The sequence below is a fragment of the Chenopodium album genome, chromosome 3 (genome assembly GCF_948465745.1).
Source record: "Chenopodium album chromosome 3, dcCheAlbu1.1, whole genome shotgun sequence".
In the NCBI taxonomy this organism is placed as follows: domain Eukaryota; kingdom Viridiplantae; phylum Streptophyta; class Magnoliopsida; order Caryophyllales; family Amaranthaceae; genus Chenopodium; species Chenopodium album.
In genome coordinates this window covers 62,765,226-62,792,661 of record NC_137836.1, presented here as the reverse complement: position 1 = coordinate 62,792,661, position 27,436 = coordinate 62,765,226, and the positions used below count along the sequence as shown (strand labels likewise).

The 27,436-nt window shown below is 35.1% G+C and overlaps 4 protein-coding genes and 1 non-coding gene across 5 annotated transcripts; 4 read left to right on the top strand and 1 right to left on the bottom strand.

Moving 5' to 3' along the window:
- The first annotated feature begins 3,541 nt into the window (after positions 1-3,541).
- On the top strand, positions 3,542-6,276 carry LOC145614547 (uncharacterized). Its single transcript, XM_081669607.1, has 2 exons — positions 3,542-3,928; positions 5,745-6,276. The coding sequence occupies exons 1-2, from the start codon at positions 3,674-3,676 to the stop codon at positions 6,003-6,005; spliced, it is 516 nt and encodes a 171-aa protein (XP_081525733.1). The 5' UTR covers positions 3,542-3,673; the 3' UTR covers positions 6,006-6,276.
- Positions 6,277-6,493: 217 nt separating this feature from the next.
- On the bottom strand, positions 6,494-10,938 carry LOC145614537 ((21S)-21-acetoxyl-apo-melianone synthase SDR-like). Its single transcript, XM_081669598.1, has 4 exons — positions 10,776-10,938; positions 10,200-10,271; positions 7,797-8,053; positions 6,494-7,447 (listed from the first exon to the last, which is right to left on the bottom strand). Exons 1-4 carry the CDS (start codon positions 10,793-10,795, stop codon positions 6,894-6,896), a joined length of 903 nt encoding a protein of 300 aa, XP_081525724.1. The 5' UTR covers positions 10,796-10,938; the 3' UTR covers positions 6,494-6,893.
- On the top strand, positions 6,765-6,836 carry TRNAP-UGG (transfer RNA proline (anticodon UGG)). The gene has a single exon. It is a non-coding gene; the product is annotated as a tRNA-Pro (tRNA).
- Positions 10,939-14,195: 3,257 nt separating the features above from the next.
- Positions 14,196-15,476, top strand: LOC145625186 (uncharacterized). The gene has a single exon (XM_081678261.1). The coding sequence runs from the start codon at positions 14,196-14,198 to the stop codon at positions 15,474-15,476; it is 1,281 nt and encodes a 426-aa protein (XP_081534387.1).
- A 2,751-nt stretch (positions 15,477-18,227) lies between these two features.
- Positions 18,228-26,204, top strand: LOC145624025 (uncharacterized). The gene is made up of 4 exons (XM_081676950.1): positions 18,228-18,344; positions 19,371-20,123; positions 20,223-20,342; positions 24,794-26,204. Exons 2-4 carry the CDS (start codon positions 19,410-19,412, stop codon positions 25,829-25,831), a joined length of 1,872 nt encoding a protein of 623 aa, XP_081533076.1. The 5' UTR covers positions 18,228-18,344; positions 19,371-19,409; the 3' UTR covers positions 25,832-26,204.
- The last annotated feature ends 1,232 nt before the right edge of the window (positions 26,205-27,436 follow it).

The window sequence follows — 27,436 nt, the reverse complement described above, 5'->3', positions numbered from 1 at the left end:
TGGCGGGTCTGCGGGTTCGTGCCGGATTCTTGAAATCGTGTTCATGGCACGGCCCACGGTCCACTCGTCTGTCACCGTGCCGTGTCGTGCTGCTTTTGGGCTCGTGCTGTGCCGGGACGTAATTTCTTTTCTACACCTTACTGCAACTATTTGTCTATTTCTAGCTGCGTACCAAGGTTAAAACGACAACGTTTAATGTTGTCAAGACATTCTCAATGTTTCTAAGCTCCCATTCTCCTTCTCCTTCTTCTCTCTTTTCCTTTCTCTGGAACACAAATTAAAACAATTTCTAATTCAATTGCATGATTTGCAACCAATTTACATAATTACATATAAAAACCAAATTAAAAAAAAAAAAACATCATCAAGATCCAAAAAATTTGCCGAAATTAATTTTTTTTAAAAATAAATTCTTAGTTGAGTTTATTTATTTATGTTATTATTTTTAAATTAGGTGAGTTTTACTTATTACCTCAAGTTCATTTACCACTTCGTATTTAACTTGAATATTCTTGGGCAAGAAAATAAGTGGAGAAGGAGGTAATGACAGAGAAAATGGTGGGAGGGCATGTGACTTGGTGACTGCCCTAACTGGTGAGGATGAGGAGAGAGAAAATAGTGGGAGGATATGGTGAGGAATGAGGATGAGGAATTGAGGAGAGATAAAATGAAAGAGTATTTTATCATAATAATAATAATCTCCGTAATTATTATTAACAATGGTTTGTTTTTTTTTATCCTTATGAATTAATTTGGTAATATGAATTGCATTTTCTAATAGTACCAATTAATTGTAAATTCACATGTGTTTATTAATTAATATATGTTTACAAAATATGAACACAAACAATTTTTCAAATGAACATTAACCAAATTATAATTTACATTCTTTTTTGGACTTCAATTTTTTCTTGTGTTTGATCAACTGGTGGTTGTCCAAAAGTGCTTATATTTGCAGCTTGTTTATCTTTGGAGTAACATGTTGTCCAATGGTGAGCATTAAGAGATTAAGAACAAAAAGTTAAATCAATATGAAGTATGAAGATAAGTATGAACAAAGTGTATATATAAGCTTTTATTCAAAAAAAAAAAAAAGGCGTATATATAAAAGTATGAACAAAGTGTATACATAAGCTTTTATTCAAAAAAAAAAAAAAAAAAAAAGGCGTATATATAAGCTTTAAATTATGAACATAAGCATAAATAAAATGAATACCATAATACTGCATGATAAATTAGCAAAAAATAATGAACATAAAGACTTCAGGAAGTGAACATACACATTAAAATAATGAGCATATAGTCATATATGCTTTTAATAAATCTAAATTAAACCATGAATAAAAGGAAACATATTAAAGATTATTAAAGATTTTAGAAAGTGAACATATTGTTTATGAATATAAAGGTTTCGAAAATAAGCATAAGCATTAAGTACATATTTTTTATGAATATAAAGTTTCTCAAAGAATGTATAAAAGAAAATAAAGGTTATGAATAGAAAGTTTTGTAAAAATGAACATAAGAATTAAAAACATATTTATTTTCCCGATTTTCCTCATGTTGTTCTCCAACTTCCTTCCTTCAGTTTTTTTTTTTTTCCCTCTACAATTAGACTTTTCACATTTTTTTTAATTAGATCTTGAACATTTGACTAAGTGGGCTATTCAAGTTAATTAGATTTTTAAGTTAAAACAAAAATAATGTAGATCAATTATGTAACAATAAAATGAAAAATTGATTTTCATTAGTTATTGAAGTAGTACCTTTTTTTTTTTTTTTTTTATTTCTCAAAAAAAAAAAAAGTGAAATGGGGGCATCATATAATCTCATTTTTTTTTTGTAGATTTCATTCATGATTTTTCAAGAAATTTCAATAAAATTATAGTACATGTTACTCAAAATTAATAGAGTATCTAACTATTCAAACAAAAGTAATATTGCCACTTAATATTCACATAAATTAATAGAGTATCTAACAATTCAAACAAAAGTATCTAACAATTAATATTCACATAAATTTACTTTTAATTGGGAGAATTTATTTTATTATTATTCTTCTTATTAAACATCCATGGTGATTTTCCAGATTAGTGAGAGAAAAAGATAGAGAGGAGAGAAAATCAAAAGCGTAGAAGTAAGTTTTCAGAAGTGTAAAAATGATTATTTTTTTTTTTTTAAACTTTTATTTTTTTTTAAATATTAATATGCCAGTTGAACAAGGCATTGCATGAAAAATTCGTGGGGTGGGCTGCGTTTTATTGGGGCGAAAATTTATGGGCTGTGTTTATAGTGTTGGATGCGAGCAAATTTTTAGCTGGTCCCAAGTCCAGCCATTTCTGGTTGGTCCCTCATTTTGAAAATGAACATTTATAATATAACAAAATGAACATTTTCTTGCTATAGGTTTTTTATTCTTACAAAATTAAATATTCATTTTCACACTATCAAATGTTCATTCTTATAATGTTAATGTTCACAATTTTATGTCATCGTCTTCCTCCAAATCCACCACCATTTTCTCTCTCCAAACTTTCACCCTAAAATAGCAGCACCACTACGGGCCACATCCTCCGCTATATCACAAGCAGTCACCTCTTGAACTCCGCCATTGATGTGAGAGGTGTTCACAATTTTTTTGTCATCGCCTTCCTCCAAATCCATCACCATTTTCTTTGTCCAAACCTCCAAATCTATTAACCTATACTAAAAGCAAATCCATCTATAACACTTGTCATTACCTTGTGAAAAAATTTCCCGACATTTTCACTTATCTCTTTTTTTTTTTTTTTTTTTTTTTTTTTGCAAAATCTTTTTTTTTTTATCCTATTCTATATATACCTAAATAAAATATTGCTGAATATCCCTTATATTTTGATTGTAAAAAATATTTAACAACCGTGCATTATTGCACGAGATTTTAACCTAGTTCATCCTAAAATGACAGCATCACTACGAACCACATCCTCCGCCATAAAACGAGCACTCACCTCTAGAACTCTGCCATTGATGGGCGGAGCTCGAAGGTCGTCGACGTGGTGGGATCATGTGGATTCGGCACCTAAAGACCCTATTCTTGGTGTCAACGAAGCTTTCTGGGCCAATACTTCTCTTAACAAAATCAATGGTTATTTTGTACGAATAAACATTGTATTACATGAAAATGAACATTTATTTTATCAGAATAAACATCATACTACATGAAAATAAACATTTCATAATTTAGATATACAAAATTATTGTAAAATACGTTCAGTTAGAAAATGTCATTTTTGTTATTGTAAATGTTCATTTTTAAATGAGGGACCATGAATATGTACCCGGTCTCGAGACCAACCTTCAACAGCTGTTGGATGCGAGTATTTGGGCCTGGTGTAGCTAAGATGGCCGCACAAGGGTGTACCCAAGACCAATTGGTGACGGGCCAATCTCGTGCCACCCGCGGGTCGACACGGCCCATGCCCACCTCTTATTGTCAATATACAAATCAATAATTATATCTTTAATTATCGATAAGTAAAATTATAAAAAGTTAGATTTTGTTAGATTTAACAATCCGTAATACTCCCACAACAATTTCCGACCATACGAGTAGACCAGTGTAGCACCTGTTTCATCACCAGATAACCATCCTTCCCGCCATTGCTGAAGCTGAATTCCAAATTCCAGCCAAATGACTTCAATTTCTCTTTCTATAATCCCATTTTCAACAATAAACAAATCAACCTCTAATCCCTTTTCAAATCCCCCAAAATTCCCGCTTAATTGTTCATTAAATTACCCTTCACAACCCCAATTTCAATTAGGGTTTTGGGTGAAAAATTCTCGATTTTCTCCAAATTCTTCCATCAATGGAGCAGACCCACTTGGCTCAGTTGAGGTTCTTAGGGTTCCTGATCATTGGTTGGAACCTTCCAGAGCTATTCAGGTAATTCTTATCACCTCAAATTCTAATTATTTGTGTATATTATTTTAATTATCACGTTTTAATCCTGTGTATAAGACTGTATATTATGGCCCTGGTTTAATTTCTTGAAAATTAATATTGAACCCATTTTAATTAATTGTTGATAGAATTTTTCGGAACGAAACTTTGCGTTCCTGAATTGTTGTTGATTGTAATGATTTAAGATGCAAAATGAGTAATTATGTATTGCGCATTTTTGAGTTATTTTTTATTCTTATTGGTAACTTTGGATCAAAATTTCTTGCTTTACTTTAGCTGGGTTTTAATTGTCATTGATGAATATAAGTTCTGGTTATTCAATTAGTTGTGCGTTTGTGCTTGATATAAAGGTGAAGTACCTTACGTCGTTCTTAATGTAGAAGTCACGAGTTAGAATGTATCCTTTCCGTATAAGAATGGGACCGAGTGAGGTTCATTTTTTTTATAAACAGTTGATAACATCCTTTGGTTTATTGTTAATATGTACCATTTTCGACTTTTATGATGTCATATAGTATTAGGTAATAGATTGCATTCAGTGTCTCCCTTATGCGTGCCCTAAACATTTCCTTTAATTGCCATTCAATCACCGCATCCCCAACAAAGATGTGATTAATCATAAATAATTAATTTTATAGTGGTGATCAGTCAAGGTGAGAAGAGATTGGATGCATGATAGAAAACTAGATGTGACAAAGGATCCAGATCCTGTATATCTGGTTTTAAGGTGTATTGTGTTTTTTATTTTGTAGACTTGTAGTTTAGGCATTGACTGATCGACAGGCTAGCAGTATTTTTCGAATGTTCTGGGTTCCTGAACTCACAAGAAGTCAGGACTTTTCCCCGAGTTTGTTAGCCTTACTTGAGAGGCTTTCTTATGTCTATAAGAAGTGATTTGGATTTTCACTTTTCACACCTATGCATTTTGTGAAAAGGTGGTCTTTGTGGATGAAAAACGGTCCAGAAAATTCAGAAAGGGGGTTGTCTAAAGGGCTCTAGAAAGACCTCTATTCTTTCTGTGGAGGGAAGGGATTGTGTTTTATGTTAAGGGGTGAGAGAGAGACAAAAGAATTGTTTTTGACCCAATTTCTCACTTGGTAGCTGGAGGAAAGACATAGGAATATAGGAGAAAAAGGATATTTGCATCAACTAGTAAATTGTCTACAGATAAATTATTTATGGGGTTTTGGTCTTTCCAGTTTCTATTTTGCCCTAAACAGCTTGGCACTAAGTTTATACATAGAAGTAATGGTAACGATTTTTGCTTGTACCTTTTACAATGATTTCCCTCAGGGGATAACGAGTGGTGATATAACCGAAGAAGAAAAGGTGGAATACTCATAATATGGACTTCAAATGCATCTTTGTGAAGATCCGTGGGATATACGTAATTATGTACAACACCACACACAAACTCATTGCCATGACCTCGATGAATTGCATCCAGAGCTCATTCCAATTTAAAATTTCTCTTGCATTCCTGTTTACTAGGATTAAAATTGCAGTAAGGTGAAATTGTTACTGATTGTTGCTAATGCTTTGCCTGTGTTTGTAGTTCATTTCCTATCGTCTGTTCTTAATTAAACTTGGCTCCATACGCTGTAATTTTAGCTGAACACTGTAACTTAATTTTATTTCTGTCTCTTTGATTTTTTTCAGTTCTCTTGACCTTATAACCTCCAACAATCTGCTGATTCATTGCGTTCTTTAATTTACTGGTGTTTTTTCCTCCTTTCAAATATTACGTGTTGTGTTCACCTTTGTTTTAATCCTGAGGGTTGCTGTCATATTCTTTCAGGAATCTGAATGGCTTAGAGTGTCACTCCACAAGTGGTTAGATGATGAATATTGTCCTGAACCAACTAATGTTGACATTAGTAGAGTGGCTGCTAATTCTTATTACCAGTCATTACTGCAGAAGACTACTGATGTGGGTGAAATTTTGTTGAAGATGGTCCGAGAACTAGAAACTATTTCCTACCAGGAAAGCTTTCATGGAGCTTTCTCTTCTGCCAATGCTGCTGTTAATCTAATTGCTGAGAGGATAGAGAATGTTTAGCTTCATGTCTTCCTTATTACGCCTTTATTGCTTCCTGTCCATCTCCAGCCTTGTCTTCTCCTTGTGTGGGAATTGAAGGAAAGGGAAATAGTGGAAAGAGATTGCTGCAGTGTAAAAGGCTCTTAAGAATAGTAATTAATTGTTCATATACTGATAATTTGTAAAGATGTGTGTCACAGGCGTAACTAATCGATGCTTCTTGAACTTATATCTGTTAAACCTATCCATAGGTAAACAGGAACTATAGTATGTAATAAATCTGTTTCACGAAGATGGATTTATGATTCTCTTACACAGCTATACCTATACCTATCAATCTATCATAGATCTATTCACATGAGGAGCAGAGAAGATGTTATAGGCTATTTTGTACTTAATCAACATGTATAAAATTTGTTACATTAACTAATAATGTCAATATGAGCTTGAACAAGTATTGAATGAGTTTTAACTGAATTTAAATACACCCAACTATGAACAAGTAAAACGAATAGTTTGAGCTAGGCTTGTTTATTAAATGAGAGAGAAAAAATTACAAACAAGTTTGTATGTTAATTTTTCATTGAACTTGTTCATGAATGTCAACTTACTGACATCATTAGATGTGAAGATAACAACATACAAAACCTTCTTCGAAAAAAAAGCAACACATAAAACCGAAATAAGCTACTCTTCCATAAAATAGATACCGATTAATACGTTAGCAAGAAACAAACAAACGTAAATACATTAATTACTAAAAGCAATTTTGTCACAACTGGGCATTTGGTCTAGTGGTATGATTCTCGCTTTGGGTGCGAGAGGTCCCGAGTTCGATTCTCGGAATGCCCCTCTTTTTTCATTACTATTCATATTTTTTGGGTTAGTGGGAAAAAGGCCTTGATTTTGTTATTGAACTTTTGACACTTGATCCTGTGTTGGAATATGCAAGTTTTTAATGGAAATGCAACCTCCATCGACGACTAAATTATGGGCGTTTACGTACTTGGCCTCATCTGATGCCAAGTACAAAGCTGCATTGGCAACATCAATTTCTTCACAGTTTGCTCCCTTTAGTTCACCAGCACCGTGCACCATTTTCACTATCAATTCGTCTTTAACCCCAGGAAACCGCATCCTCAACTCATCCATAACAAAAGGTGTAGGAATTGCATAGGGCGATATGCAGTTTATCCGAATCCCATGCTTGCTCAGCTCTGCTGACACAGATTTAACCATGCCTATTACTGCAGATTTTGAAATAGAATAGGATGGTTGAGCCATCCCTCCCATCATCCCAGTAACACTTGCAGTGCACAAAATGCAACCCTTTTGACGAGGAATCATCACTCGTGATGCATGCTTTATTCCTGCTAATGAACCTCTCACATTGATTGACATTACACGGTCAAAGACACCAAGGTCAAGGTCTGTAATGGAAGGCGGCGATCTGCAAGCAATCCCTACATTTGGGCAACAAAATATGGTTAAATTGCTATTGAATGAAAATCAGTGAGTTTGTAACATTACCTATCACATGCAAAGTTACCTAACATACAGATTTGTATTAAAAATATATGAACTTTATGGGACATCTTTCTTTTCTCTGTCTAAACTAAAACATTCTGGTAATACAAAAGTGCGTTGGTCTAAATTAGTATTGCATCAATTCGACTACTTTGGATTGTGATTTTTTTGCATGTTCACTATCAGTATATAACTGTAGTACATACATGTACACATAAAGGCGGCATTCATCTTCTGTAGTAACGTAAAACGAATTTGATCAATTAAGTCAGTCCAAAAACCCACCTGCATTATTATACATGATATCAAGTTGACCATATCTGGAAACAGAGAAATCAACGGCACCAGAGATATCAGATTCTTTCGTGACATCACACGAAACAAATGAAGCACTTGAACCTAACTCCTTTACCAGTTCTTGGCCTTGTTCATGTTGAATATCAGCAATGACAACCTTGGCCCCGTTTTCAGCAAATTTTATTGCTGTTGCCTTGCCTATCCCACTAGCCGCTCCAGTGATCAGTGCTACTTTTCCTTCCAGTCTATATATTTTTATTATAACATGTCAAATGGATACAGAGCGATGCATATGGCCGGTATAGGGAAGTCAAAATATACATGAAAGTACTTCTAAATTGCAACAAGTAGAGAAGCTGATTCTGAAATACTAGCAGGAAACAGTTTTTCTGATGATTTTTCACATGTATACTACTTGACTTGAAGCAAATAAACGTGAAAAACAGGATAGTTTACATTTAGATTCATTGGATAGAACAATTTTTATGTAAAAGGCAAAAAGGCACTCGAATGCTACCTTTTTGCATAACATAAATTATATGTTCCCACTGACTAATATAGGTAGATTACAACAGTAAAAGAGATTGTCGGCTTGCTAATACATAATTAAGAAAGAAAGCCAAATCAAGGTTCCCATCTCTACCCATGAACGCGGAACTCAAGTATTGGTTAATACAAGTCGAGTCATCAAACTACTTTAGTGATCTCTCAACATACAACTTAATGGGATGCAGGAATAAAATATGCTTGTGGATTGAGAACACAAAGGATAAACGCGTATCTCTGTAAGATCCAATCAATTTTTAAATCCAATCTTAAAATAGTTTTCTAATCCAAAATTTGACCAACCATATTACAATATTTATGCTTATAGACTTGAGAGTATAAACAATTAAACAGACTCTAGGTGTAAGTACATGCTCAGATGTAGTCCAATTGACTCAAAGTAGGTAATATTGTTGTTTGACTGGTAAGCAAGGAAACACAAGCATTTATCGAGATGTTATACTTCACACATGTCAAAAAACTAACACGATTAATGGACAATTCTCTAATAGCTAGGCTTTAATCTCCGAGACTCAAAAATTGTAACACCTTGACCTTTATTTTAGGTCTACTAAACTATATATATATATATATATCAAGCTCTTAATAATAGTATGGTAAATGGTACAAGCTCACTATTAGATGAATCGAGAATAGAATCCAGAGCTCAAATGATTCACCGAAGCAACAAGACCTGAAAGATGCTTTTTTCGGGGCTCTTGAAGGCATCATGTATATTAGGAACTAACTTTAAAAAAACAGTATTAAAACTCGTCTTCCCTTTCAACAACAGACATGAATATTGTTGAAAGATACATGAGAACTAATTAATTCATTTACCAAGAAAGTGTGACAAACATTTACATAGATTATTTCCATCAATAGACACATACGAATCTTATAGCAACCATCAAAAGCAATAGCTTTTCGCTTAACAACAAAAGGTATACAATCTTGAAACCAAAGCCACAAACTAGCACAATCTACAGCACATATTATTCAAAGATTTCTTGGTATAAAGTAGATAGGTCGGGTAAGGTATTTCTTGATGCAATTCAGCTGAGAAACTATTAAACTCAGTAGCAACGTGGCGATGTTAGAGTAATAGAGTTAACACGGCTGTGCATTAGGCCAACAGCTAGGTAGAATATTGCTTAATGTAATATTGTTGAAACCATGCCGACATGAAGCATTTTAATTTTAACTAAAACGTGTTCAGATCATATGCATTTTTTCTTATCCGGGAATTAGATTTTTTAGATTCATTTGCATTCTTACCTTGTGCTACACTACAAAATGTAGATGGTCCTTACTTGAAAGTCTACCCTTCATAAAAAAAAAAGTAACTTCAATATTGTTTTTTTGCAACAAAATCTTAATACAGCCCGACAAAAGTATAATTTTATTTGAACTATAGCATGTACTGGTTGTCTGATTGACAGCACGAAACATAACTCATTCAAATAATAGACCTTTCATTATATTCCGTTCTACATTACACAAAATGAAACGTCGGATTTTGTGGTTGAGAACTGTTATTTTCATACAGTTTGGATATATTAAAAAGCAAGATCTATCTTAATCATTAATCAATTATTCTTACAAATCTGAAGTTGGTTTACTTCAAATAAATGGTCATTTTGTGATTCAAATGTCTATAATGAGAATAGTTTGATGGTAATCCAAAACTAAAAGTTTCCCTTTTATAACTCTAAAAGTTTCCTTGAGTTTATCCTCGAAAACCCGAGAACATGACAGTTACATACATACGCCAGAAATTTGGATTATACAGTCATACATACACATACCACTACAATAACCAAAGCAAATTTATGATTTGCATACCTTCCACCATGATTAGAGAATTCCCTGGTGAAGCTTGCTGAAGCTAGAGCTCTTGAGATAAAACTCAGTTTTCTGTTAGCAATACATTGATCACAATTTCATTAGAAACCATTAATCAAATTTCATTAGAAAATTTATGTCAACCACTTTAATAAAAGCCAGACTACTACTCTGTCATGTAACAACTATAACTAAACTCATTGTCCTGACTCGTAGATGTCAACAACCTTAGTTGATAAATTTAAACTCTCGGGGTTGTACCCTTGACCTGAGATTGATTCTCGTCTACATCATACTTCTAAAAGCGTACTATAAACCCCAAAAAAAAGTAAAAAAGAAAATTCCAATGGGCATATCTAAATTCCCAGCCATTACACACAAAAAGGAAATGGAAAAAAAGGAATTTTTGGCCATCAATGACATATGATCCAAAGTTTATAACATGATTATTTGGTATTAAATTATTCTGCAAAACTGCTACAAATCAGGACCAAAAAAAAAAAAAAAAAAAAAGTAACTTAAATGTATGTTAAACAAGTTAGTAATTTATAGGACTGAAAAGAGAGAAAAACTAACCTTAATTTGAGCATGAACATTTTGGTCTTTAGTTTTTCTGAATATATTCAGCAGGAAATGCACAAGAGGAAAAAAATAATGTGTTTGGTAATTGCTGGAAATCTGATGGACTACTATGGAATTTATATACGAGCATATGTCAGAAAGTGTTAAATAAACAGAGTTCCTGAACCTCTACAGATAATGACACTAAACAAAAAAAGATGCTAGTTGTTGCAACTTGCCAATTTGTCAAATAAGATAAAGGGGTCAATTAGAAAATACTCGTACTGTACAAGTAAATGCACTCTATCCTACAATAGTTAACGCAGTTACTAATACAAATTCACAAATTCGTATGTATGGCTTGTCACACCGTGTGACTAGCCTTAATGAGGTTATTTTTAGCTAGTATTATAAGAGCTACTCAATCATTGTTACAGGATTTGCTTCATCAGTGATATAAAGGTTACTCCATCAGTGTTACATGGGATACTCGGTAAGTGTTATAAATGTTCTTTTACAATTCACCACATGTGTGGCTGACCACATAATGTGACTAACCACACAGCCGCACGCAAAATAAGCTGTAAAAATTTATGTTAATACTTTTTAATTACAATTTTTTTGGGGGAAACCTTTTTAATAAAAAGATTTCATATCAATAGTGAAAAAATATATAACATGTAATTATTTAGTGACCGAAGGAGTATTATTTATTGAATGACACACTTGTTACTACTATGACAAACACGTACGCCATAACTAGTCATATTCGAGTTACTCTTTTGGGTTGAATTTATGTCACAACTTTAGTGGTTGCCAGCATAAATAAGGAAAAAAACGTAAACGAATATTTTTACGATATGGAAATTGTTTGTAATTGTCATTTGACTATCTTTCATTAATGAAATCATTTTTCTTCTTGTCATAAATGTTTGTATACTATTTTTTTTTTCTTTTTTGACCGGAAATAAACTATTGTTAATTGTTAAGACTTAAGAGTTAAAAAAAAATATTCAACATAACAAATAAGTAAATACAATACACATTTTAAGGGGCATAATTTTCTCACATTATTCTCCAAATTAGAACACATGGACAAATATTTGAACAAGCTTGTATTTTATAGATTGCAGCCAAAAGTTGTTATAAATTGTAAATTACAACCCATTCAATTTTTTCATCGGTTTGCGTGTTGAAAAATGTCCGGTAAAGATTTTAGTGGTCATTTTAGCCCTTAAGAACTCAAATTGAGCTCGAAATTGGCCAATAATTAACGTAAGTGCCTCGTTTTACAGGGAAAAAAAATAATTGCCCACAAATTGATACATATTTGTTACGCAAAACAGGACACTTAAAGTATTTTTTGCCAAACCTAAACAAACTTTTTTCGACACGCAAATCGGTGAAAATATTGAATTAGGATGCAATTTACAATTTATAATATTTTTGGGCTGTAATACAAGTTTTAAGTGGATGCAATTTGCAAATTCTCTATATTGGAATAACACATTTATTTAGGAAATTTTGTGTAAAACTACCTAAAGATAGGGTCATTTGTAAACAACTACCCGATTTTTTTTATTTGTTTAGAACCACCCACAAGTTTGAAAACGTTTGGGTAGCACTACCACCAACATTTTCCGTCCAATTAAGACTTATTAGAGCCCATTTTTTTCATTTTTGTCACTTAATTAACTCCACCAATTTGTTTAAAGGTTTTAATTTACCCTAATTAATCTAATTAAGGTTTTAATTAGGATTTATTTTAGGGTTCATGAGTTTAGTATTATTTAGGGATTTTGATTTCTAAGGTTTGAGGGTTTAATTGAATTCGGGTTTTTGCTTATTTTAGCATTAATTGGTCATTGTAATTAACAAAAGTGAAAAATTGGCCAAAGTATTGTTTTAATTGGACAGAAAATATTACTGGGTAGTGTTACCCAAAAGTTTTCAAACTTACGGATAATTTTAAACAAATTAAAAAATAAATGGGTAGCGGTAGTTCTTAGGGGTGATAATGAGACTGAGCTATTCGTGAACTATTCGAGCTCGATTCGGTCAAAGCTCGATTTGTGGTGGCTCGGCTCGGGTCTGAGTTCGGCTCGAGACCTTAACGAGCCAAGCTGAGTTATGCCAAGCTCGGCTCGAAAAGTTTGTGAACAAGCTCGTTTATTTTTTCCATATAAAAAAATCATGTATATAAATATAAATTTTTTTATCAATAGATATTACACAACAATAAGTTAGTATTTTCATTATTAAAACAATAAACTCGTTATAAAGTAAAAAAATTAATAATGAACAATAAAGAAGACAAGTAAATTAGGACTAAGAATAAATCAAGGTTGTTCGTGAACAGTTTGCGTTCGGCTAGGTCAACGTATAGTCAAAGCTCGGCTCAGCCGAAACTCGACTCATAAAGATTCGAATTCGGTTCGAGTTTAAACAAATTTAAACGATCACGAACCGAGCTGACCATAGTTCAGGCTCGGCTTGCCGGATTAGCACTAGTTCTAGATAAATTTTCCATTTATTTACTCCCTCCGTAACAATTTACTCGCAACAAACTAGGGGAGAACGGACTCCTAGGCAAAAGTTTTTAAGTGAGTAAGTTAAAGTAAATTGCATGTGATTAGTAGTGGTAAAAAAGGAGGGAAATAAAGGTGGTCCCTTTTTAGTGGAGGCCATGTGGCCCCTATTGTTCATTTCCCTCTCTTTCCTTCCCTTATTCACGTGAAGGGAGGGCTGTTTTTGGGAGGGAAATTTTTTTGCCTCCCAAAATTTTCATTTCCCCCCCTTAAAATTCACAAAATTTAAAATCAATTCATGCACACAAGTACAGCCAGCAAAAGCAACAAATTTTCCAAACCAAAAGCTCCTTATAAAAAGGAGTAGCTGTTTCATTCAATACCCTCATTCAAACACAAGAGGGTATTGGGGGGGGGGATTTAGAATTCTTCAAAAGTAGAAGTTAGAGGATACAACCAAGTGTTTGCAAAATTACAAAAACCATAATCTGAAATTAGTCCTAATTCCTAATTGTTGTGTTAGTAGTAGCAGCATTAGTGAATTTGTACACGAATTAGGCTCCACTGAAAGCTCCAAAAAAAAGGCAAGTCACCTTCACTTCATCACCTACCATCAAATCTGAAAAAAAAAAAATAAAAAATTAAGGGACTCATGGCAGAAATGTTGGATGATTTTTTCAACATAAACCAACTGCTCATGGAGCAGGATTTGGTGATGGAAGAAACTTTCAGTTCTTCTGGGTCAGAAACTCAAGAGCCAACTCAGCAGCAACAACATGAACACAACTCATCAGCAGAATCAGAAACAGATACAGAGCAACAAAATTAGCAACATGCATTTGTGAGGAGAAGCAGAGAATTAAACATTGAAGAAAAAAGGCAGATTGTTGATGATATTCTGCTTAATATGGTAGGAGACACACTGCCAAGAGGAATGCTGACCTCATTGGCAAAGAAACATCGTGTACACAAATCTACTACAAGCAGGTGGCTCAAAGTAATTAAACAACACATGCAACTGGGAGAAGTTGTGGATGTGAGGACAAAAAAGTTAGGGAAAACTGGTCGCAAGCCATTTGAATACTCTGATGAGTGGCTTATGTCTATCCCTCTTTACAAGAGAACCACTAACAGAAGCTATGGTGCTGCTCTACATGTCAATCATATGGTGATACACAGGTTGAAGAAAAGGGGCAGACTTAGGGCAATGTCAGCAAGTAATCACCCAGCATTATCAGAAAATCACAAAGTTGCAAGGATTAAGTGGGTTTTGCAACACATTCATCCAATTCCAAGTGAGGGGGACCCTACAATTATGGATATGCAACATCACATACACATTGATGAGAAGTGGTTCTACCTAAACCCAGAGACAAGGACTTTCTATCTTACCCCAAATGAAGAGGTCCCATACAGAGCACAACAGTCTAAAAGGTTTAAGATAAAGGTAATGTTCATGGGAATGGTGGGCAAACCACTTTATGATGCAGATGGGACACTTATTCACTCAGGGAAGTATGGTTTGTTCCCTTTTGTGAAACATGAGAGGGCAAAAAAGAAAAGCAAAAACAGAGAAGCAGGCACAGTGGAGACAAAAGCAATTCAGAATGTAAACAAAGAAGCTATTAGGCACATGATTTTAGACAAAATTATCCCAACAATTCATGCACAATGGCCAGCACAATTATCAAAGAATATTATCATACAATGGGATAATGCTAGGCCACATCAAGTACCAAGAGATGAAGAGTTTTTGGAAGCAACACAAGCTAATGGGTTTAACATTCAATTTGTTTTCCAACCAGCCCAATCACCAGACCTGAATGTGTTGGACCTAGGTTTGTTCAAGGCAATTCAATCCATACAATACCAGTCATTCCCAAAAAATATTGATGAGCTACTTGAGAAAGTGGCAGAGGCATTTGACATGTTTGATCCAACACTAAATAGGTACATTTGGATCACACTACAAGCTTGCATGATTAAGGTATTGGAAAAACAAGGAGGGAACAACTACAATCCACCACATATGGGCAAAGCAAGGCAAGACAGGCAAGGGACTTTGGAGGACATTTTGAAGGTAGACAGGACACTAATTGCAGACACAGTGCAATATCTCAACACCCTCTTTGTTCCAACCACAGGACCTCAACCAGATAGGGAAGATATGGAAGTAGATGCAGATTGAAGGTCACAGCAGCAAGTAAGAACATGCAACTTTTTGTAAATGAACAACACTACAAGTAATTTTTTGTAAATGAAGGACTCATCAGTAACCAAGTCAGAAGACCAAAGACTGCCACACATAACCATTAACTTGAAAACTAAGTTTTTGTATGTTTTGTAATGGCTAGGTGTATTTTGTTAAATAGAGTAGGTAGGCAGTCTTAGTAGGTACTTATTATTGAAATGGAACTTTGTACAATCAACAATTTTTTGGGCAAATGAAATCATAGCATTAACAAGTACACAATGTGTTTAAAGTATGGGTTGGTTATTGTCTGTTTTTTCCATCAGATGGGATTAGTTTAACCATATAAGCCACTATTAACAGGCACCTCAACAACACCCTCTGTTAAAAGATGTTGGAGTTCCCTTAAGTAATGGGCTCAAGTCATAAGAGTCCCTTCATCATATGGAAAACCTACATCTATGATGCAATGTGGGTAAAGGGACTCAATGCATCATCACAAAATACCAATGGCAGGGAGTGACTCAAACTGTGGGGACTCATAGGCAACAGATATTCCACAGGCTATTCATCTCAACAATAACCAACCCACACAGTCATATCAACAATAACCAACCAACACAGTCATATCAACAATAACCAACCAACACAGTCATATCAACAATAACCAACCCACACAGTCATATCAACAATAACCAACCCACAACAGCCTATTCATAGGCCATATTGTAAAAAAAAACCACAGAAGCCAAGCAACTCAGAGGCAGTAACAAAACACCACACAAGCCAACCAACTGAGAGGCAGTATAAAAAAACCACACAAGCCAAGCAATTCATGCTCACAATATAACCATAACAACATGCAGCCAATGAATTCAAGTGAAGTGCCCAATATAACAATAGAACAACAAATTTCCCTTACCCAAAGCAACAATTTCAACCAACATAAGCAGACGACCAAACACCCCCATTTTATAACCACAATCAATAACAATGCCAATAAGAAATCAACAAAATCAACTCAAAAACTACAACCAACCACCATACCCAACATAAAGAAAGGTCATAACAGCCACAATTGTTTATTTTGTACACCAACAACCAAACAACAACAGTTTTACCCAACAATAACAAACAAGGAATGAATATCACAACCCAAAATCAGTCAAAGGGACTCATATTTATGCAAAATTCATTAAATTAGGGTATAGTAATAGTTACGCTGCAAACTCAGAGATCTGGGGGAAAGTCATGAGGGTACTTGTCCCTCAAATACGCCATGTAGTAGGGATCCCAGTCACTGTAGTCGTCCTTCCAGACAGATCTAGGCTGCTTCTGTCCCCGTGGAGACGCCCCTTCGCCTGAAACCTTCTCAGGCGTCACCACGGCGTCAGGACCAGCATTTTTGGGGCTTTCCTTCGTCGTTTTCTCAGCAGCGACAACTTCAACAGCAGGAGGAGGTAGTTCAGCCACCACCTCCGCCGGAACAGGGACGACCTTAAGCGGATCTACTTCCAGAACTTCCTCCTCGTCGCTTGAAAAATATAATTTCGCCCCAATTTTGCCTCCAGAGTAACGAGAAAACGAAGAAGAACAGCGACGAACTGGTTTCATAACACCAGATCCTCTACGAGCGATATACATAGTGGATTCCTCACCCTTTTTTGGACGAATTTGGGACTCTTTCTTCGCTTTTTTGGAACTCATTCTCACGGAAATTAAACAGAGACAACAGAGAGAGAACTATGGTTTCACTGAGGAGAGAGAACAGAGGACGAAAATGAGAGAGAAGGGAGAGAAATACAGTAGATCTAGGGTTTATAATGTGCTTCTGGAGAATTCTCCAGATTAAGGAGAGTTTGGGCACCATGAACGAGGAAAATTGAATGTTCTTCATTCAATTCTGGTAGTTGAGGAGTTGAATGATTTCTAATGAAATCAGAAAGGGGAGGGTTATTTTTGGTGGGAATGATTAGATTAGATTAGGTAAAGGGCGTGTTCGGCGTTAGCTTTTGAGTAGCTTTTAGTGGTTTGACTTGGTCAAACCACTACTCAACAAAAAATGTGAGTGTTTGGCAAAGTAGTGGTTAGGGTAGCTTTTAGTGGTGGAGGTAGCTTTTGTGAAAAGTTAGAAATATTAGCTTTTGAAATTAGAGGTAGCTTTTCAAGTAGCTGTTGAAAATTTAATATGTAACAGCTAGTCAACCACTACTTTACCGAACACTCATATCTAAATTATTTATCTTCACAGCTAACAGCTTGTTGACAGCTAACAGCTACCTACACAGCTAACAGCTACCTCCACAGCTACAGCTACCTTAACAACTATATTTTGCCGAACACGCCCTAAGTGTATTTGATTAAATGTTAGATAAGTAGTGTTTAGGGGTTAAAAAAAAATTTCAGAAATAACTAAGGGTAAAATAGTCATTTCACCATTAAAAACTTACCATAATAGGAAATATTTTTCTTTGTTGCAAGTAATGTGTTACGGCTAAAAATAGTAATTGTTGCGAGTAAATTGTTACGGAGGGAGTATTTGTTAAAATAAAAATAAAAAAATAAGGGCTTGTTTGGCATCATTTTTGGTTTTCAGTTTTCTGTTTTTTTTTTAAATCAAAAACCAAAAACAGCAAACAAGAAAAAGGTGTTTCCACTTTTCTGTTGTCAGTTTTCAAAATTATACTTTTAAAAAACAAAAAACCAAAAAACAGATAACCACGTCAATGCCAAACGAACCCTAAACTGTACTGGTCGAAAACATTGCTCTCTTCTCGTTCTCTCAATTTCCCATTGAAGCGCACTCAACGTTCTCCATTAGAGAGACTTTTGATATTTCTATCTTCCATTGAAGCAGCTTCTGAGGTAAGATGTTTTTATTTGTAATCATCGAATTTTAATTTCACAATCGAAGGTTTATCGTTAATTTAATACTTAGTTTACTCCATTTAGGGTTCTTCGATTAATGTGATATTTGAATCTAATTTACCTTTAATGTTAGGATGTAATTATAAATTGGGACTTTTTCTCCCCAAATTAATTAGCCTTATTTGATGATTGAATAAGTTGCTACTGTGTTGCAGAACCCTTTTAGTGATAGAATCGAACTATGAAATTGTACCTTTTCACCTAAATTTATGAGCTTTATTTGAAAATTGAATCAAATTTGGTTGCAAATGTGTTGCAGAACCCTTTAGTGATAGGATGAAACTATGAAATTGTATTTTTTCTCGGTAAATTTATGAGCCTTATTTGAAAATTGAATCAAATTTGGTTGCAAATGTGTTGTATTAATGCAGAACCTTCTGTGAAACTAAAACTTTTCTCCCTCCTGCCCTTGTTCAGGTGCGGGGCGGAGGGGTAGCTGGGTAGGTATTGCTAGGTTGAAATGTTGCAAAGATTTTGATGTATGGAGCTTTTTGGTTTCGTGGCTTACTCGAGTCTTTCGATATAGAAACTGTCATAAATTTTTCTCCCGTAATCAAATCTGTCAAGATTGTTAGCCTTTGAGTTATCCTTTTGGTCTAGTTTACAAGTCAGTCCATGGTTTTTTTAGTCTTTTGTTAGGCAATCTTTGAAAAAATATTAGCTTGTGCTCACCTTAGCAGTCGGGAAGATTTGGCGGGACTTTTACTCATTATGAGTCATATGACTACCACTATAGTCACAAATCTATCTGTGGCAAAAAAAAAAAGCTGAGTACGGAATCATATGAATGATCTTATCAGCTGTGCTCACAAAGGAGTGTTAACTGTGATTCATATACATATTTTTAACTGCAGATTACTACAATTTGCTCTTAATTTTTTCCCCTAGCATATCTTTTCTTTGAATTAAACAAGTTTTTTCTATGTACTGAATTAGTGAAATTAACCTACTTTTACTGCAAAGTTTCACCATTTGGGATGTTTATTTGGAAAGGAAAACAGAATGGTGCGGAAGAAGAGTCAGAAAAAAGCCGAGTTTGCTAATCGCTCCTCTCAAGCATCAACTGAGAAGAAGACTCCGGAATCTTTGAAGCTCACTGCTAAGCAGCTGAAGAGATTAAAGAAACAGAGGTTGCGAAGAGCAAAAAGAAAAGAAGTTGCCTCACAGAGTCAAGTCACAAATGAGGATAAGAACAGGACAGCAGCAACAGTGGATAAAGAAAGCAATCTGAATACGAGTGATAATGGCAAAGAGAATGGTACTCCCAAGGGGATTAAAAATAAGAAATTTAGAAACACTAAGCATGAGCCAAAAAGTGATAATAAGGATAAGAACAAGACAGCAGCAAGAGTAGAAAAAGAAAGCAATAAGAATTCAAGTGATAATAGGAAATATAACGGTTCTTTCAAGGAAGACAAAAAGAAAAACAATAGAAACAGTAAGTCTGAGCAAAAAAGAGTCGGGGCTCCAAGTTCTGAGAATAAAGTTGGTGGATTGATCTTCATGTGTAATGCAAAAACAAAACCTGATTGTTTTCGTTACAATGTCATGGCCCTGCCTTCCAGCAAAAAGGAGGTTGTGCTTGGTATAAAGCCTGGTTTTAAGCTTTTCCTTTACGATTTTGATCTTAGGCTCATGTATGGAATCTATGAAGCATCTTCTGTTGGGGGTATGAAACTTGAGCCAGATGCTTTTGGTGGAGCTTTCCCTGCTCAGGTGGATCATCTCAAAAAAAAAAAAAAAAAAAAAAAAAAGGTTTTGTTTTTCTTAGTCATTTACCTTTATTTATTATTGATATCGATGCCACTTTTTCAGGTGCGCTTCAGAATTAATGAAGACTGTTTACCTCTCCCTGAAAGCGTTTTCAAGAATGCAATAAAGGAAAACTATGATGAGAGAACCCACAAATTCAAGACTGAACTAACTTCTGAACAAGTAAGAATTTTATCCTCTTAACATTCTTCTCTTTGGCTTGAAGTGGTGTCAATATTGTTGTTGATTATTATTAGGAAAGACATGATTTTATTCTAAATTTATGCAGAGTAGCTATTAAAGACATCCTCGTATCATCATAATGGTTAAGCTTTAAAAAATGGGTGTTTCATATTAATGGTTGCACTTTACTGCATTCCAATTTTGGGTCTACTACCCACCTTATTTAATCCATTTCCCTGCTCTGCTTTTCCCTCTTTACAAACAGAGTACAACACCTCCACTAAACCTATAATTTTATAATTCTTCTTCTTGGCATTCCACCTTTTTTTTTTTTTTTTTTTTGGCTGTTGTTCTTTTCTTAAACAACTCAACTCTAAACTATTATGAGTTATTCTTTTCTTACGACATTCGACTAATCCATACCTCTCTCTTACTTTCCCATCATCTCTCCTTAATTGTGAAAAGTTCAGGTGAAACCGTTTATGAAATGGAGGGAGTAGAAAATAAACACTTAAAATCCTAATACTACCAAAACTAGGAAACTTTGTAGTTTTCAAGTAATAAACAGAGAATGTGTTTTAGCAAGCATTGTTACCTGTATGAATGGGCAAAATTCGCCTAGTTTTTAGAGAAAAACAATCTATCATTTTTTTTAGGAAAAGAAAATTTCTATTTATTTTATTGAGAAAATAAAGGTTATATTCCTATCATATTAAAGAGTAATGTGCATTAGGAAAAAATAAAAAAAAAACTATATTGTATATCTTACAAAAAAGTATATTAGTTATCTTTTATGTATGGAATGAACTTTCAACAAATATTTATCATCCAATTTTGAATTAATTTTAGTTATAGTAGGACTTTAAGTCTTAATACGCTACTTCTTCTTTTTTTTTTATTTTTTTTTTTTATTATGTGCAACAAAGGGGTATTATTTGTGAGAAATAAAATATTCCTTTATTGCACATAATAACAAACATAGGTAGTAAGAAAAAATAAGTGGATCTATTGTCAAAATGCCTTTATAAGGAAAATGGTGCAACTAATTTGGGACATAAGGAATATATTGTTAGGAACTTATCAAATTTTATGATGATCATGGATTGAGGCTTGATGTAATATACCTTGGACAGTGGCATGTTTGTAAGACATCAGCTTAGAATCAATATATGATAAAAATTAGTGCTTTTCTTAAATTCTTATAAGCGGGGACTTGGCCACATGGTAGCCTTGACTCCATGAAGTATTGAAGTATTTATATTACTCGAATTATACATGAATGACCCACATCCAAGGCTAGTTGTAGAGCAAAGAGTTTGGCACACTTTTGGTATTTAGGGTAAGCTTTTTCTTGTAAAATTAAGATTAGGGAGCAGGCTTATAATCTTAGAAATGAGTTTAAGTAAATCATATTTGGTTCTGCTTGGTGTTGCTACATCTAATAATATTAATCTCTAATTTCTTACTTCTTTTAAAAGGGACCCTCATGTCATACTTCATTTCACAAATGTGAAAATTATATTGGGAATCAAACTATTAAAGATTCTTTGGAACATTTAATATTTTTTTTTTAATTTTTTTTTTTTTTTTTTAATTTATACTTTCTCAAGTGAACATGTGGTATTGCTTATTTCGTAAGTGCCCTAATTTGCTAATTTTATGGCTAATTAAACAATTTAATGATTGGTTTTTAACCTTAATCCTAAATTTCCAAATTATCCCTAGTTTACACCCATCTTAACCAAATTTGACCGCCACCCGCCGTCATTTCCCCTTGGTGTGGTGACTATCCTATTTAAGTTGTTTGTTTGAAGTATTTGTTGTTCCGGGTTGTTCTTAATCAAGAGGAGTGAGAAAGTATATGGTCTGCAGTTAAACAATTTTCATAAATAAAGATTGGTAGATGGTTTAGGCCATACGTTCATCTCATTGAGCTGACTGGTACAATGTTTGTCACTTGAAGAAGCAAACTTTGGTTCTTGTCGGTAGGTCTCACCCAATGTTGGTGGGTGTCACATGAATCATATGAGACTTAACATTTGGTTTCGTAGGCTTGAGGCCTGTAATGGTGTATAGACACACAACAATAGAAAAAAAGCGTTCAAAATACAAGCCACTTTCATTAATCGTGGCTAGTACAACACTAAAGAAGTAAAGAGCTTACTAGGGATTCCTCATAAGGCCAATGCATGCTCAAACATGCATATCCACCCACTACACCCATAATATAGGAACTGCTCACTACTTTAACTCCCTTGAATGTACATAGGGGTGCTTCCACATTAACTAGCGGTCAACCGCATCACCCCACTATCGTCATGCATCCTATTAGTTTGGAGGCATGCACAAGTGGTGGTGCTGCCGGTGGACGTAGCTTGTTTATTATAAGATAACCACTCACTCTCTAGTGTAATTGCCCACTAACATAATTCTCCTACTTTCTAGGTGCCATGTCGCGAATGGCATAATCGTTTAGGAACCGATTTTGACCTTTATTTAACTATTCGGTTGTGAGCCAATCTCTTTCCGTGGAAGTTATTCTCAACCGGGTGTCATCTCATCATAATCGTCCCACCGGTATAGGAGGAATGGAGCAACTTGGGTTTAACTTAAGTGCCCACTATTCCACTACTGAACCCTCCTAAAATAAAAAAGGCAATCTGCAACCGCACACCGCACACTATGCCAAGTAACCACCACCCATGATCCTACTAATAAAGTCATGGCAACCTTCTCCGCCCACATGGTTCTTCAAGAGCAATCGTCCTAAGCACAAGTCTTCATGATCCTTACTAATGTGGTGTTCATGAAAACCGTTGATGAAGCCACATTTGTTGTCATGTGGCAATTGCTTGGTAATTACTAATCAAGGTAACTACCTCCCACAATCTCCATTTCTATGGTGAACATGGTAATAACCTTTTGAGAGCCTCAAACATGCAGTTGAGCAGCTCGTGCAAGCCTCGCACCATTGGGTTAGTATGCCTTGTTTTGAGCCATCGGGTAGGTTGGTTGTAGTCAATGTCAACCTTAATTATCCCTCATGTGTTATAGCCCCTTTTGGTCTCTTTACGTCAATGACTATGCCTGTGGCTCATGGCCATGAAGCCATTCATGGTCGGTCGTCACACTTAACCCCTAAAAAACATTATTTTGCAACGGTCAATGTGATTTGACATTCCTTGACCTAAATTTGACCGTAAGGTCATCTATGATTTAATGGGAGTCCATTTAGGCTCCCAATTTATCATAGGTTAGAATGGAGTTTTACCCACTTAAATCCTTATGTGCACGCGCTTGCTCCTGTGACAAGGCCTAGGCCTAGGATGCTAAGCCACTAAGCGTATGAGATCATTATCAATGACATCCCAAGCCTTACATACAAGTGTGATTACCCTATATCCCACAATAGTTTGGTCTCCTTGACTCGATGCCCCACTCGCGCGTGCGGTCTCACAGTCTCCCGTAGGTCTCGCATGGATATGTGGAATAGTTGACGCTTTTGGTTGACCAAAGTGAACGTGATAGTAAGCTTGTAATTAACTACTTGCCTAAAGAATTGGTTCGTAAATTAATCATTTAATGGGCTCCAATTAAAAGAGCAATAGGAGCATGTAATGAAATATGCTTAATCATATGAATTCCGTTTAATAATAAAAAGCCATCAAGTTAAAATTTTCAATTCTACGATGCCACCATGTAGAATTTCTTAAAAAAATTATTAAATGATTTATGGAAACTTTCAAAAAAAAGTTTCACACTTGCCGGATCCCTGTACCTGTGTACCTATGTACCTATATCTGAATTTAGGTTGGTGTCCACGTATCTTAATTTTAAAATTTTCCATAGCATAAACTTGTATCGCATCCAATACTCTTACCCATGTTTATTCAACATAGGGTATAAGCATACAAGCTATGTTACATGGACTTGGGTACCCTCCGGGTACAAGTTCAAATGTCTGATTCGGCTATTTTGTGAAAAAGTTCATGATTTTGAACTGAAAATGAAGTGTTCGAGTGTCATACCCATGTTCGAGTGTCGAGGGTTCGACATGGGTACTGGAGGTGAAATGAAGAGTCCGTGTGTGACATAGCATCAAGGGAAAAGTGTCTTGAAAGCGAACATGATTTGTTTTCTGTCACCACTGAACTTATTGGGCCTAAATATTGAGCAGATTGCATGATATTGCTTCCGTTTTTTAAAATCGCAACGTTTGGGATTTCACGCTTGCCAATAAAAAATTGATATTATGAAAGTATATATTGGGACAAATCTGACATATCACACATGAACATTTTGTTTCAACGTATAAATTACAAAATTTGATTAAAGGAGTGTGTGTGTGTGAAAAATGTAAAATTCTAAACGTTGCGACTTAAAAAAAGAGAGGAAGTACATAATTACATACAATAACTTGGATCACATCTTCACCATCCGTTCATTTGCAGGTGAAGAAACTTAGATCCCTGTTCCGTCCTGTTCTCCAGCTTCATTTGAAGGATCATCCTGTCGTTCTGCAGCCTGCATCATCTTCTGATCGACTTTTTGTCTCTGAGATGGAGTACCGCAGATATGGCCTCCGACCAGAATTACGTAATATGGGGCAAGATACAATTTCCTATGCTCCTGTTCCAGATTCTTATGGGACTAATCATGAGAGGGAGCAACTTTTCAGGAGCTCTGCTACACTATACAAGGATACACCATCTGCGCAGGAGCAACTCTATAGGATTCCTGCCCCGCTGTACAGGGATGTGTCCCATACACAGGAGATGTTAGCAAAGCCTGCCCCAGTTTATGGGTCTTTTTCCTCGTTGCAAGAACCGGCAGTTTCTCATCATGAGCCATTTTATTTGAGTGAAAATGAGTATCGAATGTATGGTTTGCGAGGTCAAAGTGAGTATAAACCATTGGTATCAGCCACAACAAGGCCAAATAATGAGTTGGATGGTTACCAAGACAATCAATACCACTCTCATCATCCATTCACAAGTTTAACAAGGGCAGGGGCTGATACTTATGGGGCATACTCGCAGGCGTCAGTGACCCCTTCTGATCCATTCACAAGTTTAACAAGGGCAGGGGCTGATACTTATGGGGCATACTCGCAGGCGTCAGTGACCCCTTCTGATCCATTCACAAGTTTAACAAGGGCAGGGGCTGATACTTATGGGGCATACTCGCAGGCGACAGTGACCCCTTCTGATCCATTCACAAGTTTAACAAGAGCAGGGCCTGATACTTATGGGGTATACTCGCAGTCAACAGTGACTGAGGCTTATCGTAGTGACTTGGGGCTTGCAAATAATGCTGTTGATTACCATTTACCAAGAAGGGTTGCTGATGAAGGGCTCTATTTATCTTATGCCTCTCGTGATCTATCTGCATACAACCAGAGAAGTCATGTTGGTGCTCAATCTGAGCTTGCACCTGCATCTGTTTCATCTCGATACTCATTTGCAGGGGGATCCTATTCCTATAGATAAATCAAAGCTTCTATTGCACGGCATGGCTTCTTAGGCTTTGTTTCTTGTTTATGACAAATATTGAAGAGCCAAATGGAAGATTAGTTCAGCTGAATTCAGTGATCTGGTGATGTACTTGTTTAAATCGATGTCATTTATTTACCTTGATCTCTGATACTTGAAAGGTTACTTGAAATCAGGTGGACACATCATAGGAATGTGCATTTTGAATGATAGTTACCAGTTAATGTTCATACACATCTCTAGAATTTAGAGTGGGTGATGTCATGACGAAGCATCAAATCTTAAGGATGCCTTTCCTAGCCCTAACAAAACAACTTTATGCCTTCATTGTTACCTTTGTTATATTGTTTATTTGGTTTGTTTTCATCAATGAATTAGCCTGATAGCCGAGTGAAGAGAAGATATAACTGTCTGTTTAAGGTGTAGGAATGCAGAGTATCTTCTCAAGAGCCACAACTGGCATAAATCTCTCATTTGTGCAGGTCATTAATCCAATGTAAATGCTGATTTTATTCAAGATATAATTAGTAAGCATGAAAATGTGTATTCAACTACGGAGTATTTGTGTTTATCCCCCTTTCGTATAAGTATGGTCTTCTTTTTTTTTGGCATATGGCTTTATTTTTATGGGTTATGGGTTAAATTAAAATCTTTTACAAAAAAATGTTAGAAAGTTACATTTCTATCAAAAAATCTTTTACGGAGTATTAAAAAAAATGGCGAAGTAAAGAGCCTTTTTCCAAAATAATGTTGTCAAAAGACTCACTTTTCAAATTAGAGCCCTATTTTCATGAATTCTTTAAATACTATCCAAATAATTACATTTTAATATAATATCATTCTTCTTTCACGGTCTCCATCCAAACACATTATAATTATTGTTATTGTTATTATTGTTCTTGTTTTATTGTTATTATTGTTATTGTTATTGTTATTATTGTTATTCTTATAGAAAATTAGTGGGAAGCCGAGATACAATTTGGGGCCCCCACTCCTCTAGTTATAGCAAATGCCTATTGAAGAAGAAGAAGATGAATCGCATTTCTTTCTCATTTTGCTGGGTTTCTAGGTTGGTTTGGTGCCATTGGTGGGGTTGGAGACTTGGAGTTGGGGTTACATGAAATTAGGGGTTTATAATCTGAATTACTTGTTTTTGTCTTCTGTTTTTGATATGTTATAAAACGGTTAATTGAATTTAGGAGTTACTTGGAATTATGAGCTATTTGAAATTAGGGGTTACTTATAATATGGGTTATTAGAGGTTACTACTTGAAATTATGGGTTACTACTTGAAATTATGGGTTACTTGAAATTAAGGGTTACTAATAATATAGATTACTTGAAATTAGGAGTTATTTGAAATTGCATGTGAATGTCAGGCTCCGTTATGCGTGTCAAACTTCGTTATTTTTGTTGAGTTGGCAGAAGGCCTCAACCACACCGTATGGGCAACTACACCAAAAGGGCTCTGTAATGATACATGGCTTTGTGAAAAATGAGCCTTAAAGGCAACAAACGGTGATCGAAATTCGATGAATAAAATATTGCAAGTAGGAGGTATTGATGAAATTTTTGGGATAAAAATGGGAAATTTGATTTTCA

Coding starts and splice junctions, on each gene's coding strand:
- LOC145614547 (XM_081669607.1), top strand. CDS start 3,674: ATGACTTCAATTTCTCTTTCTATAATCCCATTTTCAACAATAAACAAA. Junction 3,929..5,744: donor AACCTTCCAGAGCTATTCAG/GTAATTCTTATC, acceptor ATATTCTTTCAG/GAATCTGAATGGCTTAGAGT.
- LOC145614537 (XM_081669598.1), bottom strand. CDS start 10,795: ATGTTCATGCTCAAATTAAG. Junction 8,054..10,199: donor TTCTCTAATCATGGTGGAAG/GTATGCAAATCA, acceptor AAAAATATATAG/ACTGGAAGGAAAAGTAGCAC. Junction 7,448..7,796: donor TATCATGTATAATAATGCAG/GTGGGTTTTTGG, acceptor GCCCAAATGTAG/GGATTGCTTGCAGATCGCCG.
- LOC145625186 (XM_081678261.1), top strand. CDS start 14,196: ATGGTAGGAGACACACTGCCAAGAGGAATGCTGACCTCATTGGCAAAG.
- LOC145624025 (XM_081676950.1), top strand. CDS start 19,410: ATGGTGCGGAAGAAGAGTCAGAAAAAAGCCGAGTTTGCTAATCGCTCC. Junction 20,124..20,222: donor GTGGAGCTTTCCCTGCTCAG/GTGGATCATCTC, acceptor CCACTTTTTCAG/GTGCGCTTCAGAATTAATGA. Junction 20,343..24,793: donor CTGAACTAACTTCTGAACAA/GTAAGAATTTTA, acceptor GTTCATTTGCAG/GTGAAGAAACTTAGATCCCT.